Here is a 13,578-nt window from a genome sequence, read left to right on the forward strand (position 1 = left end):
GTCCCGGAGGCTGTGCCCACCCCACCCCCCGGCGGCTCCCGGGCTCCCGCCAAGGAGGCTCCAGCCAGGAGAGCTCCCGCGCCCGAGCCTGGCCCGGCCTCCAAGGGCGCCGCGCCGGAGAACGGGGAGGAGGCGGCCCGGGTCGTCCCACGCGAGCTCACGGTCAAGAGCAGCTCGCTGCTGCCGGAGATCAAGCCCGAGCATAAGAGGGGCCCGCTCCCCAACCACTTCGAGGGCCGCGGGGAGGGAGGCCGGAGCAGAGAGCTGGGCAGAGCGGCAGCACCTCCTGAGGCCGAGGGCTTGAAGTCCAGGAACCAGTTCGGTGCGGGCAGGTCGACGGTGACCACCAAAGTGACCCTGTAAGTAGCTGCGGAATTGGTCAGGGCGGAGCTGCAGGTCCACAGCTCTGCGGGGAGTGCTCTGAGAGGATTGGGGTCTTGGCAGTTGTGGCAGAATTGAGTGTAAACGAAATTTTCCTCCTGAATTTGACACAGGGAGGGGCCAATTGATACATTAAAGTTCAAAAAGACACACTTGGCTGCCTGGTTGGCTAATTTCTATTTTAATATAAAATTTAATTAATGTAAAAATAGGGTATCGTTGTAGGTTCAGTGATTGCTTCTAACCCCTTATAATGTTAGAGTCTGGTGATATATTTGCCCCCAGCAGTTTTTCCAGTTATGGAAATGATTTTCAGTGGACGAGTTTTCATTGAAATGAAGAAAGTTCAGTGTTCTTATTGGAAGATGATTAAAGGATAGGACACAAAACAACAGACTGACTGTTTGCTGTTATGTTTATTGATTTTGCAAGTGTTTATTGAGCTTCTGTGCATGGTTTTGTGTGCTAGGTATGATGGGGGTTGAGGGGGGACCCACAGCTATGAGTCAGCCTATGGACTCACAGCTATGAGTCAGCCGATTGCCCTTGAAAAGTTTACGGCCCTTTCTGGCACAGAAGAATCACAGAAATCAAATAAGAATGGGAGATGATATCTGACAAACTTGCCAGGTGGTTGTTACCATGTGTACAGACTGGGAAGTGCAGGGGGACAGGAAATCTCTGTTGGTGTTTTAGAGGAGCCAGGACTTGTGCCTTGGTAAGTGTGATTTGTACAGGTGGGCAGGGCAGGGCAGGGAGAGCTTACCATAAAGCTGCTAAGATCCTCCCTTCTCACAGTCCCACTCCCCTGCCCCACAGTTAGCACAGGTGAAGAATAATCCATTGAGTGGCTTAAGGTTTCTCTACATTCATCCATGTATTAAAAGAGCTAGTGTTTCCACAATAGCATCATGTTTGAACCGAATGGTTTCATTCTGTTTGAGATCCTAGGTAAGTAAGCTGAGAGTAGGAGGTCTGTTTGGTAAACACTCTTGAGAGGGGAAATGTACTTCATGAATAAGGAGAGCCACCTCACCAGCTGCCAGCTTGAGACCGTTGGTAGTCAGCTATTTATTCTGGAAGAGTAGCCTGGGTGAATGAATGATGCTCATTATTTGTAGAAGACCAGTGTGACAACACTAAGAGACACCTAAGTGTGAGCTTTAGAGAAATGTTGCTATGTACTGAGTTAAAGACGCTTTACCTGTCTTCCAATCAGAGGCGCTAGTGGAAAAACCAGAAATGTTACACCGTTAAAGAATAGGGTAAACAAACAGCAGAAGAGGATCTCTCAATGAAAGCTGCTTCTTGGCTACCTCCAGTAATGGAGCTAAAGGAAATGTCTGCGTCTGTCTCAGTGTTGATTCTTTCTACCTAAACATTTTCTTTACCACTGAATTTATATCATTTTGTTTTACACAGTTTGCACTGGCAAACTTTTGAAAGAGACAACTAATCATTCTTTTTAGTTTTTTGATTCATTTCTATTTGGATGGGTTTTTATTAGACCCTTTATTTCTTTCTCTTTATTTCAAATAGAAGTGTTAATTGGATTATTCTTGAGAACAATTTGGGTCTGAAAAGTTAGAAAATCATTTTATATTTCCCAAAAAAATATTAACCACGAAGCGGCTTGTTTCCTTGGTTGCTTTGGGCACATCTTATTTTATTCACGCAGCAGTCTGATCACATGTGATCCACGAGCACTCAAATAAATCAAATATGATCAGACATTAAAGATTGGCTTTTAGACATTATAGCCAATGATGCCACACTTGTCTGTGATCTCTCCAGCTTTAAAGAGAGTGTATCAAATCACATGCACTCCTCTGTGGTTACAAACCATTCAGCTCAGCTTCCTTAACTGAGCTTCCTGAGATGTTTGAAGCTACCTGTTTAAACGTTGCTAACTATTTTCTTGAGGCAGGACTAGGTGCAGGGATCTCTGCAGAGATTGGAGGAACCAGCTCAACCTTGACTTAGGGCCCAAATGTAGCCAGGAGGCTTCCAGTATGTACTAGCAGCATTCACCAGTGCTGGGGCCTTTCTGCAAGGTTATGGATCAGTTGGGCCAAGAGTCTAGGGTAGACTGGCCAAATGAAGGCCACTCTTGGAAACAGCATGTTTTCTTATAATGTTAGAAAAATGATTTCTTCAAGGTGTCTAGAGTGCCAAATATTGGAATTCATTTTTTATGTTTAGTGATTTTTTACTATAGAACGCATGCACTCACTGGAGAGACAAACAGAGAGACAGAAAGTGAAAAATCATCCCCCAGAGGGTATGGCCATGCTGCATCCCTTCTCCAGTCTCCTCTCAGGATTTTGAGCATGCACGCACATGCACCTGGCATGAGTTTTAAGCCACCCAGTCTGGTAATCAAGCCATAGTCCACTACGTGGGTGTCCAGTGACATAACCATTACACCATCCGCTGGTCCCAAGTGTTGAAATTCTTAAAATGGCATGTTTAAATTAAGAATTTTCCTCTTAGAATTTTAACTTTTTGGGCCGGAAAGTGGCGTGGTGGTTAAGGGTGTTGTACTCCACATGATCGATAGTGTTTCAAGTCCCGGATCTGGTGGCTTGCTTTCTCTCTGTCTTTCTCTCTCTCTCACTCTGCCCCTCTCTTGTCAAATTAAAATAAATAAGTAAGTAAATAAATAAGTAGTTAAATAAAATAATTCTTAAAAAAAGAACTTTTAAACTCCAGGTTATTTTTCCCTCTCACATTATAATGAAGGCATTACAAGAAGTTATTAAAGAGGCCTTCCTTTTAATCAGTCTGAACGAGGTTAATTGTAGTGACTCTTGGGAGCAGAACTTAATAGCACAGAAAGTTTGGTTGTACATGTATTTGATCTTGGTGTAAATCTTACATGCACAGATGGGTGTTTCCTGCCCCAATGTAAGCTTGTTGGCTACCGTGTTGCGTTTCCTATTTCCTAAATGCACTTTGGTGTGTGACTTGAGTACTGTTCCTTGAGCTGATTAATGTGAATTTTTAAATGTATGTTTCCTGGTATCGGGGCATCTCCTCATTGACCAGTAGCATTTGCAAGCTTTCTATTTGTAACCATCTCACTATTTTTAGAATTTTCTCTTTAAGGAAATGCTTGTAAATTAATCCTGCTTTTGAAATTAAGATATGGGCCTGCAGTAAAGGAGCCTAGATGTCTTACGGAGATCTTGGGGAAAGGAATGTCTGGGAGAACGTTATGAGCATATAGATATCAAATTTAGTATTTAGATGAGGTTGTAAATGAAAACCTAAATTCTCAGCGCTGCGTCTGGGGACTACTTGATGGTATCTAGCCCAGTCTTATCATTTTATCTAGAGGATAAGGTGTCTCACCTGCTCAAAGTCATACTGCCTGTCATTTCTAGAGGTTCCCTAGGCCCAGCTTTCTTGAAGGCCGAGTGTGGGGTGGTGGCAGGGGAGGGCAGCACGGGGTTCCCGTGCTTCTCTGTGTCAGTGTTCTCATTATCATAGATCTCATGATAACTCATTGACTCTTTAAATGATAAAGATGAGAAGAACCGAAGAAGGTCATTGGACGAGTCTAGGCTGACCCTGATTGCGGAGGCAGGGTTGTATAATGGTCAGGAGCTCTCAAACCAGAGCACCTGGCTGCAAATCAAGGTCTGTCACTTGCTAGCTGTGTGACCTCAGGCAAACTATTTACCTTCTCTAAGCCTCAACTTCCGTATCTTAAAATAGAACGTACAACGTCGTGGGTTAGGGAAGCCAAGTGCTTTGCAACCAGTAACTGCTAGTGGTTATTATTTCTGTCTCCCATCTTATAAACCACTAGACCATTGGTTTAGGAATCTTTTCTCTTAGAACACCTTATATAAAAGCGATAGATAAAACCGACGTGGAAGTGATTTTGGTTAAAGGAGGGTGGACAGCTTTATCTCTCTGTTCCTACTGTCTTGGAAGAGAACTCTCCGGATTCTTTCAATCACACATTGGGGGTTAAAAGCAACTCTAGTCTCAACAATGTTGTTTTGGTTTTGTTTACTTTTTAATAGAGAAAGAAGGTAGAGTCCAGAGGGGAAAAGTAGCTTGACCAGACTCACACAGATGATGAATGTGAGAGCCAGAATTAGTCAGTGAATGCCAAACAGAGTGCATTTGCTTCTCTGAAAAACAGAAAACACTGTGTACACTAAAAGACTTGTTATTTCCATTAGTGGGTAATTATGCCCAAGAACTAGACAAAGAAAGGGACACTCTCTTTACCCGGGAAGTGGTGATAAAACCAACAATTGAGTAATAGCTAAGTAAGTATTGGGCCATCCATATGATGAACTTTTATGCAGATATTAAGAAAACTTCTCCAACAAATTTTTAGTAACCTGAAAAATGTTAACTGTGAGATGCAGTAATATTTTTTAAAGGCAAGATACCAAACTCTGTGATCAGAATAATCCCAATTCTGTTAAAAACCTTTAAGTATGCATCTAAACCAGAAATATACTAAAATACTAAGTGGGATAATTTCTAAGTTATAGGATTATGAGCGATTTCAAAATATATATTATGAGTGATTTCAAAAAAAATATATTTCCTCAATTTTTCAATAATGTATGTACTGAAATAGAGAAAAATTTTAGGAGGGAAGCATGGAATAAAATATCCAAAGAATTCAATAATAGAAGAATATTTTTTATAATGTAGTTTTTTGAGATAGATTTTTTTAAAAAATTATGACAAAATACATAATTGATGTTTGGGGAAATAATTTTAATATTTAGAGGATGGGAATGCATATGTTCTAATGTTCTTAAGGCCCTAAGACATTTTTTCAAGCTCTATTGTGAAGTACCGTGTGAACAAGTGGTTATCTTCAGAAAAATTCCAGAAAATGTGTATTATGAGAAAACTACTCATTTATTTAGAATTATTTTTGTGGCACCAGCAGATGGCATAATGGCTATGTCACTAGACTCCCATGTAGTTAACCGCAGTTCAAGTCCCGGACCTGGTGGCTTAAACTCACGCCAGGCATGTGTCCAAGATCCCAAGAGGAGAATGAAGGAGAAGGAATTGCGGTGTGGCCATCTCCCCGGGGGGTGATTTCTTGCTTTCTGTCTCTCTGTCTCTCTCTGTCTTTCTAGCAAGCGCATGCTCCCTATAGCAAAAACCTCTCAAGAAAAAAAGAATTTTTTTGCACCAAAATAAACTTGTACTTTAATTTCATTTTTCCAGACTTTTTAAAGTCTTCTCATACTTAGTATGTACTTAATAAACTTGTAAACCCTCTGTTTCTAGAGTTTCTTAGCTACATTTTATATACACACACACACACACACACACACACACATACATACATACATATACACACACGTTTTATTTTTTAGAGAGATTTTTGCTATAGGGTGTGCGCATTTCCAGAGAGAGACAGAAAGTGAGAAATCACCCCCCGGGGGGGATGGCCACTCCACAATCCCTTTTCCTCCATTCTCTCAGGATTTGGGGCACACATGCACATGTGCCTGGTGTGAGTTTTAAGTCACCAGGTCAGGGACTTGAACTGTGGTCTTCTACGGGGAAGTCCAGCAACGTAAACATTATGCCATCTGCTGGTCCCGTTACATAATCGTATTCCTCATACCCAAACAAAACATCTATTAAAAACAGATGATAGTGTATTAGGGTTGTTTAGAAATAGCTTAATGGGGACCAGCAGGTAGTGTGGTGATTAAGGTGATGGACTCCACAAGGCCCATTGTGGTTTGAGTCCCAGACCTGGCAGCTTGCTTTCTTACTTTCCCTCCCTCTCTCTAGCCAAAAACAAAATAAAATAATAAATAAATAAAATTAATTCTTTTTTTTTTAAAGAAATACTTTAATTTAAATAACAAGTGCCATATACTGAGAAGATGTTGGCATTTCACAGGAGGTCTGTGTGTGTGTGTTAAAACAAGACCTTGCCATGTTGCATCCTCCTGCATCAGCCTCATGAGCACCTGGGGCCACAGGCATGCCTCCATGCCTGGTTCTTTTAGACAGGGTCTCGTGCTGCCCACGCTGCCCACTGGCTCGCTATCCTCTTGCTCCAGTCTCCTGAGTAGCCGGGTCCTGACTGCAGGTGCACACTACCATATCCAGCTTTCTAGAGTGTTCAGGAGTGGAACTCAGGCCTCCCACGGGGTCTCAGCCTGCCAAGCAGCAGCACCCAGTATGCTCAACTGCGGCATTTTTGTTGTGAAGTATGCAGGCTGTGTGCTGACTTTTTAGTCAGGTCTCTTAACTGTATCCTATTGCTTTTTTTCTTACAGCCCTGCCAAGCCCAAACATGTGGAACTAAACCTTAAAACCCCTAAGAATCCTGACAGTTTGGGAAATGAGCATAATCCATTTAGCCAGCCAGTTCATAAAGGAAACACTGCCACCAAAATCTCCTTATTTGAAAACAAACGAGCAAACAATAGCCCAAGACACACCGACTCTCGAGGCACGAGGAACACTCCTGCCTCTAATAAAACATTTGTTGGGAGGGCAAAGCTGAATTTAGCCAAGAAAGCCAAGGAGATGGAACAACCCGAAAAGAAAGTATTGCCAAACAATCAGCAGAATGGTGAGCTGGGAAAGGGAAGCTCTCCAGAAACCAAGGTAATTCTCCCCGAGAAAGAGATTCTGCCAGCTACCAGGGGAATAGAAGGACAGCCTACCGAGGACCTAGCTCTCGGTTTTCAGCCTGACCAAGATGATAAAGCAGATGTACAAACAGATGCTGCCTGCCCTTCAAAACCAGTGGCTTCTGCTCTCACTCCCATCGAGGACCATGAGCTCTTAGGTGAGGATGATTCGAAGGCTATTGACAACAAAAGACTTACACTTGAAAATATGACTGATACTAAGGATTTACCTCCAGCAGCCTTACCACAGCCACAAAATGCATTTCTTGACTCACAGCCCTCGGCTGAGTCAGCTCAGGAGCCCTCTCTGTCTCTGCCTGCCCCCGTTCCTGTGGATGTTCCCAGAGACACATGTGCTGAAGCTTCCATAAGTGATTTTCCGTGCACTGGTGTGAAAGAATCAGCACACCATAATGGATGTATTTTGCCTGTCTCTCCTCAGAGTAATGACAAAGCGCCATGCTCCACATCTGGAGCAGAAGCAGCAAACCCTCCTCTGTCCACAGAGCATAGCACAGGAGCTCTGGGAGCTGAGCGCCCAGCCAAGGTCCTTGTGCAGGTCAGGTCCTTCGTTCTCCCCTTGGAGAGCACCCGGGAGGTGAGCTCCCAGATCATCCCAGACAGCTCTGAAGTTAGAGAAGTGCAGTTGCCAAGTTGTCACAATAATGAACTTGAAGTGGTTTCCGTTGCAAGCTGTGCTCCCCAGCAAGAGGAAGTTGTGAGCAATAAGAACACATCGCCCAAGCACACCCAGTGTAAAGAGGAACATGTGGCTGAATCTAGCCCACAGGTCATGCTGCCAGAATCAGGGAAAACCCTGCCTATCCAGGCTCCAAGTCAGGACAACAGAATGTCCTCATTGGCCAGATCCAGCCCCATCCACTCGCCCAGCTGCAGCAATAATTTAGAAACTCGTACAAAAGCAGATCAAAACATTGTGAATGGCCAGGATACCTCTGCCAATCTTTTGAACATTTCTGCTGGTAGTGATGACAGTGTATTCGACTCTTCTTCTGATATGGAAAAATTCACTGAAATTATAAAAAAGATGGACAGCACAGTTTGTGTACCTCAGAAGAAAAAAAAGGCCAGGATGCCAAACTCCCCTGCCCCTCATTTCGCCATGCCTCCTATTCACGAAGACAATTTAGAAAAGGTGTTTGATCCCAATGTGTTTACCATCGGTTTGGGGAAGCAAAAGGGAAGCCAGCCAGAAATGTCACCAGCTTTACATTTGATGCAGAACTTTGACACAAAATCCAAACTGCGACCCAAACGTGCATCCACTGAGCAGAGCATCCTCTTCAAGTCCTTGCACACTAATACTCACGCGAAAAATGAACCTGTTACCACTTCAGAAATAAATGACAAGGAAAACAGGGACATCCCAGATGGTGGAGTAAAGAGATCGAGGCTAGAAAAAAGCACACTTTTCTCAAGCATTTTATCATCTTTACCACAAGACAAAATCTTTTCTCCCTCTGTGACGTCAGTCAATACCATGACCACGTCTTTCAGCACTTCTCAGAACGGTTCTCTATCTCGGTCCTCAGTGTTGCCGCCTGGGGCGGGCGGGGCCCCGCCCTGTGGTTCAGACAAAGAACAGCCAAATCTTCCGCCCAACTACTCCTTGCAGGTCTTCAATTTCGACTCATCAAATACCTCTCACTCAGGTTTGAAAAGTCCAAGCCACCTGGAAAAATATCTGCCAAAAGAGGTTACCCAAGAAAATCTGGATTCACGAAGCAACCTGCACTTGCCAGAAACTAAGTCTAAATTTACTGAACTTTCAAATCTGAAGAGCACTGACGATATGGAAAGGGCTAATCATACTGAAAGTGTTCTTAAATCGAACTTGCCAAACTACGGAAACAGTGACACCAACTTCATGGGTCTTTTCAAATCAAGCCGGTATGATCCAAGCATTGCTTTTTCTGGAATGTCATTATCAGATACAGCGGTAAGTAGTGACATACCTTATTTATTTGGGGTATATATAAAGCAGAGAGAAAGAGAGATAATGAACGATTTATGTTTTTATTTTAGAAATAGTTATGCTTTTGTATGATAGTTTTCATATTTAAGAACTTCTATGTACGAGATGGAGTTAGCAGGCAGTGTGGTGGTTAAGGCACTAGACTCCCACGTGGCTAACCATGGTTCAAGTCCTGGATCTTGTGGCTTGCTTTCTCACTTTCCTTTTCTCTCTCTGGTCAGATTTTAAAAAATAAAAAATAACATTAAATAAATAATTCCCTAGAAAAAAATCCAGGTAGAAAGAGTCTAAGATTTTTCTCTCAAGGTATTCACGGTCTAGCAGGGAGTATATGCTAGAAATATTTTAAGACACAAGTGAGTTTGCAGTTGTATTATGAAAGATACAGATAAAAGGTTCGAGAATACAGATAAGGTTTTTTTGTTGTTGTTGTTTCTTACCTATTCTGTGTAAAAATGCTCAGTACTATACTGAATTTTGCTGATTGGCAAAGTAGCTTCCTCTATTTGGGAAGGCCCCAGCCAATGAAACTTACTCATAATTCCTTCCCTCATGCTGTGAGAGTTACTCTGTTTTCCCACAAATAGCAATACATATTTATCTTATGCTGTTAAGAAATGGAAATTGGTATTTCATCAGGGAAATATTTTTGTTTCTGCAAAATTGTGGATGGTGTGCTCACTTTGGCAGCACGTATACTCAAATTGGAACGATACAAGAGAAGATTAGCATGGCCCCTACGCAGGGATGACATGCAAATTTGTGAAGCATTCCATAAGGAAAAAGAAAAAAAAATTGTGGATGGTAAAAAATTTTTAGTGCACATCGAACCTTCCCTTTAATATCATATAGAAGACAGCAAAATATAATTTTGTTTCTCCATCTTCTTTTATCTAGCCTCCAGCAGTTGTTTTCCTCACTCAGTTTTTAATGTCAATCTGTGCTTTTTTGTTACCAAGCTTGATACTTAAATTGAGGGAGGACAGTGAAAGAGACAGAATATGAGATTTAGAATCCCACGTTTTCACTCACGTATGACAACTGAAAGAGCTGACTTCATAGAAGTAAACAGTAAAATAGTGATTATTGGAGCCTGAGAAGCGGGAGGGGTCTAGGAATGTCGCTCAAGGGAAACAAAATTACAGTTAGGTAAGAGGAATTTCATAGCAGGGTAACTACAGTTAATAATTCATTGTATATATTGGGATAGGTAAAAGAGGTTTGGGGGCCAGGTGATGGTGCAGTTGTAGCATAGGTAGATCCACGTGAGAGAGGTCCTGAGTTCAAGTCCCATGACCTACAGGGCATATTTGGCACATGTGTGCCCAAGATCTGGGCCAATTAAGAGTAGGAGTGGACTGTGGTGTTAAGAAACCATGTGAGGGATGCTATATTCTGTCTTGCTCATGGGAGAAATAAATGAATAAATATTTTAAAATTTAAAGAGAGAGGGTTTTGAATGTTCCCAACACAAAATAATGATACATGTTTGAGATGATGGAAAGACTAATTACTCTAATTTGATCATTCCCCATTGCATTCATGTACTGAAGAAAAAAGTCACATTGTCTCAGATAAATGTGTATAATGATTATGTATCATTTTTTTTGAAAAAGGGATGCAAGAGTTAGAGATCAGCTGGGCTAACCTCTAATCATGAGAGGAGCTTGTATTCCTGGGAATTAGGACAGCCGGCCAGTGTAGACCATGATCCTGTAGGTTTTATGGAAGCAGAAGACACCTTGCCTGCTTCCTCGGGTGCACAAGACACTGCAGTGCGTTTCAGTGTGTTGTACTGGCTGCTGCTCCAACCCGGTCATAGTATAGGATTTTGGTATCTCTTTTAAAATATGTAGTTAGGTTTCCAGCAACAGCGCAGATCCCTTTCCATGTGATTTTGTTATCCAGTAGGTTTTGGAGTTTTTGGTCTTAGGATATTTAAAAATTACTGAGAACTGCAAAGAGCTTTTTTTTTTATATGAGTTATACCTATCGGATTTTACTATACTATTAGAAATTAACACTGAGAAAATTTGGAACTGTGGAGCCCACTAGCACACATTCCATTAGCCTTTAGAGCAGTGATGTCATCACACATCATGGAGCCTGGTACTCCAGTGTACCCTGGGAGAGGAAGAGATGGGAAAGACAGATTACCTCTTGTTATTATGAAAATGGGTTTGACCTCACAGACTGACTCCCTGAGAGGAGCCTCAGGACCACACTTTGAGATGCACTGCTCAAAAGAAGACTGCATCAGCCTATGGCACTGGAGACCATAGGATTCCTTTTTTTTCCCCAGAGAGGTTTTTGCTATAGGGCGCATGTGCTCGCATGAAAGACAGAGAGAGACAAAGACAGAAAGCGAGAGATCAAAACCCCCCCCCCGCAAGGGGGGATGGCCACACCACAATCCCTTCTCCTCCATTCTCCTCTCGGGATCTTGGGCACACACGCACATGCACCGGCATGAGTTTAAGCCACCAGGTCCAGGACTTGAACCGCAGTCGACTACATGGGAGTCCAGTGACATAGCCATTACGCTGGTCCCAAGAGACCATAGGATTCTTAACCATATTGCTCAAGCACAACATTTCCACTGGTACACTTCCCATTCATTATGGCTTTGTTTGTTTTAATTATTCATAGGTCATTTCTCTTACTTGGCTATAGTCTGATGAGTCAGACAACAGAAGATACCAAGTTTCCTTATGCAAACCAAATCAAATGGAGTAAAAAGGAGCAGTGAAATGCTTTATACCTTTCTAGGCCTTTTAAGAGACATTTACTTTTCTTTAAATCCTGGACTTTGATGACTAAATAACTATTCTATCCTTAATATTTTACCTAAATTTGTTTTAAGTTTTAAACTTTTTCTTCAGTTTATCTACTTTTAAAAAAATAATTATTTTATTTGACTTTATATATTTATTTATTTGAATTTTGACCATAGACGGACAGAGAGAGAGAAAGAGAGAGAGAAAGAGAAAGTGAGAAAGCAAGCCACCAGGTCTGGTACTTGAACTGCAGTCAACCTTGTGGGAGTCCAGTGCCCTAACTACCATGCCACTTGCTGGCCCCAGTTTATCTTCTTTGATGTGTGTAAATAAATAAGTATTTGGCATTTTGATTTCTTGTCAACTTTCCAAAAGGTAGGTATCAGAAACAGAGAAAGAGAAGAGGGAAAAAGCATTCTCCAGTGAGGATTCATGCCACAATTACTTCTCCATTTATTCATATTGTCAGGATCTGGGGCATGCAAACACATATACCTGGCATGTTTTCAAGCTACCTGATTGGGATTTGAACCACAGTTAGCTATGTGGGATCTGTATCTCTAGGCTATGAGGCCAGCCTGACATTTTGATTTCTGATGTGTTTAAATAGGCCTTCTTGTGGTCTTTTGGGATCTTCCACTTTGATGTGACGCAAGAACAATCAGATCAAAGCCAATTTTTAGAATAGGCACCTGGTCAGCATTGAAAGTAGTCCATGTTTTGTAATATTCTTACATGTGTAATTACTGTCTTTATTATCTTCTGCCTTTCTGGTTTTACTGGTCTGATCAGATGGTCTTGAAAATGATTAGTTTTGGAGTCATATAAGAATGTATTTTGTCCATCAGAAAAGGGATTACCATATACATTGGCAATGTATGTTGCACGTGGGATAGTTAATCATAAATTATAAGCATATTTATTTAGAGTTGTTATAGTAGATGTTACTACGAAAAAATAGTATTTGTAGATAAGGTGTGCATATGAACACATGAAAGTGACTTAGCTCTTTCTAGGTAAGTTATTAAACATTCTAATTTCTCTTTATTTATTTGAGATTATACTGAGAATATTTGAATTATAATCTCTTAGCTGGGTTCTTATTCTGTGAACTGGCATAAAACACAGATCTGATTTTTGGGCTCTGAATTTTTTAGCATTGATGGAAATATCTTAGACATTTAAATGAGGAGATATTGACATAGTAAATTCAGTTAGAAAAAAATGTTTTTAATGTAATAGTATAAACTCAGAAAGTGTTTTGTTTTGTTTAAGGTTTTTGCCAGAAGGTGCCTGTGTTTCCCGGAAAGAGACAGAGAGAGACAGTGAGAGGGAAAGTGAGAAATCAGAAATGACCCACCAGGGAGGATGCACATGCCACAGTCCCTTCTCCTCCATTCTCCTCCTGGGATTCTGGGCACACACTGATGTGAGTTTCAAGCCTCCAGGTCTGAGACTCAAACCACAGTTGGTCATGTGAGAGTCCAACACCTTCCTACTGGCCCCAACTCAGAGAGTTTTAATAGAATTTTGGCATAGATCAAAGTATACATGTTAGCAAATTGTGAGAAGTATGACCTTAAACATCATGGGTGACAAAAAGACGACTTCATATAATGTTCTAATTATTTGTTGTGTTTTTGTTCATCTGATTGCAGACACTTAGAGGAAGTGTCCAAAATAAACTCAATCCCCGACCTGGAAAGGTAAGATTATTTTCTATTTCTAATCCAGGTTTTATTTTCCTCAGATACACTACAATGAAGTGTGCTACCCC

The 13,578-nt window shown here is 41.5% G+C and overlaps 1 protein-coding gene and 1 non-coding gene across 2 annotated transcripts in view; both read left to right on the forward strand.

The window, feature by feature from the left end:
- Positions 1-13,578, forward strand: part of CRYBG1 (crystallin beta-gamma domain containing 1) — a 71,909-nt gene that overhangs the window by 564 nt on the left and 57,767 nt on the right. The window contains exons 2-4 of the mRNA XM_027775113.1: positions 1-359; positions 6,669-8,988; positions 13,460-13,507. Coding sequence (XP_027630914.1) covers positions 1-359; positions 6,669-8,988; positions 13,460-13,507 — 2,727 coding nt within the window. The remainder of the gene's footprint in view (positions 360-6,668; positions 8,989-13,459; positions 13,508-13,578) is intronic.
- Positions 9,699-9,806, forward strand: LOC114009371 (U6 spliceosomal RNA). The gene has a single exon (XR_003550800.1). It is a non-coding gene; the product is annotated as a U6 spliceosomal RNA (small nuclear RNA).

The sequence above is a fragment of the Tupaia chinensis genome, unplaced genomic scaffold, assembly GCF_000334495.1.
Source record: "Tupaia chinensis unplaced genomic scaffold, TupChi_1.0 Scaffold000527_1, whole genome shotgun sequence".
Taxonomy (NCBI): domain Eukaryota; kingdom Metazoa; phylum Chordata; class Mammalia; order Scandentia; family Tupaiidae; genus Tupaia; species Tupaia belangeri.